This window comes from Centruroides vittatus, unplaced genomic scaffold, assembly GCF_030686945.1.
Source record: "Centruroides vittatus isolate TY-2023 unplaced genomic scaffold, ASM3068694v2 contig_788, whole genome shotgun sequence".
Classification (NCBI taxonomy): Eukaryota; Metazoa; Arthropoda; class Arachnida; order Scorpiones; family Buthidae; genus Centruroides; species Centruroides vittatus.
The window spans coordinates 282,991-285,984 of NW_027122508.1; the positions used below are offsets into that span (position 1 = coordinate 282,991).

The window sequence follows — 2,994 nt, forward strand, 5'->3', positions numbered from 1 at the left end:
TTCTTTTCAAATATACATATAAATAAGCGTGCATTCGAAATGTTTCCTTGCAACATTTGTGAAAAAGAGTACAAGGCAAAGAAAAGCTTAATTAGACATCAACGTCTTTTACACAACGTTGTGACATGTCAGTTAGGAAAAAATTTGCCTTGTCCATTTTCTTTAAGTGAGGAATGTTTGAACCTGGCATGTGTCTCAATTGAAAGTTTAAGACAGCACTGTATTGAAAAACACGGCTATGAAGAATGTGAAGAACAGCTAACGTTTAATGATATGTCAGGTAAGTTTTAAGTGTCAAACCATAATTTGAGTGTTTTTAAAGTAGTTCTCAGTATAGGCGATTCTTAAATTAATGGTATATCTGAAACATGTAATGTTAAAAGTGTATTTAACAGATAAAGTTTTGTAGTATGACAAGTATTAAGATTAAACACTGTATAACAGTGAATAGAATACTACTTTTTGGTAGAAGTTACTTTTAGTTAATTTATACCTACTTTTTAGTTTTTAGCCGGTTTGGATTTTTATAAGTTGTGTTTTATGTGTAGCTGCAAGACTTACTATAAATTACAGTTCTTACTTGTTTTCCTAAAAGTGAACTTTTTGTGGAGTGTCTTTGTTTAATTGGAGTAAATAATAATACAATTTTAATTTTATAAGTTACAATAAGCTGCTTAAGTTACAAAAAAGAAATGTATAAAAGTTACTCATCTGAGAAACTAATTAATATTGTACTTTCTCTCACTAGAATTTTTTGTCTGGAAAGATAAAGAAGAGAAGTTGGTAAAATCATCTTTTATATCACGTAATGGTCCAACAACACTTTCCGATGGCAGAATTAAAAAAATCTATACATGTCATCGATCAGGAAATTATGTTCCAAAAGGATGTGGGAAACGTCAAATAAAATCACAGGGATCTTGCAAAAGTGGAAAGATATGTCTTGCTTCTATTGAGGTTTTCATCACATCAAATTCAATAATAGTTAAATACCATAAAAATCACTGTGGACATGATCTCAGTCTTGCACACATCCATTTGTCTGATAGTGAAAAAGCAGTTATTGCAGGTAAAGTGTATTTTACTGGTTGATTTGCAAAAAGTAATAAATGATTAATTATCAATACTTTACTTTTTAGGAAAACTTGCTAATGGAGTCACCCTGCAGAGAATCTTAGATGATATTCGAGATTCTGCAAGTAATGAACTTTCTCGCATTCATCTTGTGACAAGAAAAGATTTGCAAAACATTAAGTGTGCATATAACCTTCAGGAAAAGAAGAAATATCATCCTGAAGATAAGATCAGTGTGCAGTTATGGGTGGATAAAATGAAATCGTTAGAACAGTCTCCAGTTTTATATTTTAAACAGCAAGGGGAAGTTGATGCTCAACAGAAACTTGGTAATGAAGATTTTATATTGATAATCATGTTACCTATTCAACAAGAATTATTAAAGATGCTAGGACAGCAGATGATCTGTGTGGACTCCACTCATGGCACTACTGCATATGATTTTTATCTTAGTACTATATTAACAGTTGATGAGTTTGGAAGTGGTCTACCATGTGCATACTGCTTAAGCAATCGAATAGACACAACTTCATATTCTTTGTTTTTTGCTGCCGTCAGAGAAAAGCTTGGAAAACTGGAAACCACTGTTTTTATGTCTGATGATGCCTCTGCGATTTACAATGCGTGGAAAGATATTATGGGTCCTGCTACACATCAGTTATTGTGCACATGGCATGTAGATAGGGCCTGGCGTAAAAAAGTTCTCTCATCTTTCCCTGATAAGGTTACACAAGCTCTTATGTACAAGATGCTAAGAGTTCTTCTTGAAGAACCAAATCCAGAAAAATTTGAAAATCTGATAAAGGAATTCATTCAATCATTAAACCAAAAAGAAACTAAAGAATTTCAAAAGTATTTTGTTCATACTTATGCTTCTCGTCCTAAAGTGTGGGCATACTGTTATAGAAAAGGTCTTGGCATAAACACAAACATGTATTTGGAGGCCATGCATAGAGTTTTAAAACATTGTTATTTGGAAGGTAAAGTGAACAAGAGGGTGGACCATTGTATTGATGTGTTGTTAAAGATGACTCGTGACAAATTGTTTGAACGCATCATAAAGATGTGCAAGGGGACTATTTCACACAGGCAAGCAAAAATACATAAAAGTCACAAAGAAAGTGAAGCAATAGCATTTTGTGATATTACCAAAGTCATTGACAGTATACAATGGCAAGTAAAATCACAAAGCATAACAAATTCTATATATGTGGTGGAGAAAAAAAATGAGAACATTGAAGACCATACTCAATGCAAGTTGTTATGTAACAAATGTAATGTGTGCGTACATGTGTATTCATGTACATGTCTGGATTACGAAGTGAGTTTAAACATGTGTAAGCACATTCATGCTGTAATCAAAATAGAAAAAGAAACTTCTAACAGGAATGCAACAAATGAATTATCTTGTGACATTTTGGCTGATGATCCGAATACACTTTTTAAGAGTGTAGAAAATTATCGTGTATGCATAAGTAAAGAAACTAAAACTATTGATCAATCGTCTGAATATTGTGAATTGGAAAAAAATTTAAATGCAGTTCATGCAATAGTGAAAAAAAGAAAACTCAATAAAATACAAATGTGTGAGCTAAACACTTTCCTTAATGATTGGTTGAGAAAAATTTCAGTGGAATCCTCATTTAACATTAATTCAAGCACTACCTGCAACAATATACCTGCAAATAAAAATATTACAAAGCAAACTAGATACAAATCAACTAAACAGAAATCCAAGAAGAGAGATTCAGCATATTCCATGAAAAAAACCTAGCGAAGCACAAAAGGAAAACATTCAGAAAATGATGCAGAATAAAGGAGAAAGTGTTTTAGAGATCCATACTGATAATGATCATGTATACTAGCACATTTACATTTTGCTTGTATTTACAGATATTAAATTGAACACATTTAATTGGA

The 2,994-nt window shown here is 32.0% G+C and overlaps 2 protein-coding genes across 2 annotated transcripts; both read left to right on the plus strand.

The window, feature by feature from the left end:
- LOC136981695 (uncharacterized) lies at positions 1–2,994 on the plus strand. Its single transcript, XM_067278038.1, has 2 exons — positions 1–1,069; positions 1,140–2,994. Exon 2 carries the CDS (start codon positions 1,331–1,333, stop codon positions 2,846–2,848), a length of 1,518 nt encoding a protein of 505 aa, XP_067134139.1. The 5' UTR covers positions 1–1,069; positions 1,140–1,330; the 3' UTR covers positions 2,849–2,994.
- Positions 40–1,296, plus strand: LOC136981692 (uncharacterized). Its single transcript, XM_067278034.1, has 4 exons — positions 40–280; positions 749–1,069; positions 1,140–1,199; positions 1,274–1,296. Exons 1-4 carry the CDS (start codon positions 40–42, stop codon positions 1,294–1,296), a joined length of 645 nt encoding a protein of 214 aa, XP_067134135.1.

What these genes read in the sequence shown, in the direction of transcription:
- LOC136981692 (XM_067278034.1), top strand. Translation starts at nt 40, where the DNA reads ATGTTTCCTTGCAACATTTGTGAAAAAGAGTACAAGGCAAAGAAAAGC. An exon ending in AACGTTTAATGATATGTCAG is followed by an intron (nt 281 to 748) that starts GTAAGTTTTAAG and finishes TTCTCTCACTAG; the next exon opens with AATTTTTTGTCTGGAAAGAT. An exon ending in TGATATTCGAGATTCTGCAA is followed by an intron (nt 1,200 to 1,273) that starts GTAATGAACTTT and finishes TATAACCTTCAG; the next exon opens with GAAAAGAAGAAATATCATCC.
- LOC136981695 (XM_067278038.1), top strand. Translation starts at nt 1,331, where the DNA reads ATGAAATCGTTAGAACAGTCTCCAGTTTTATATTTTAAACAGCAAGGG.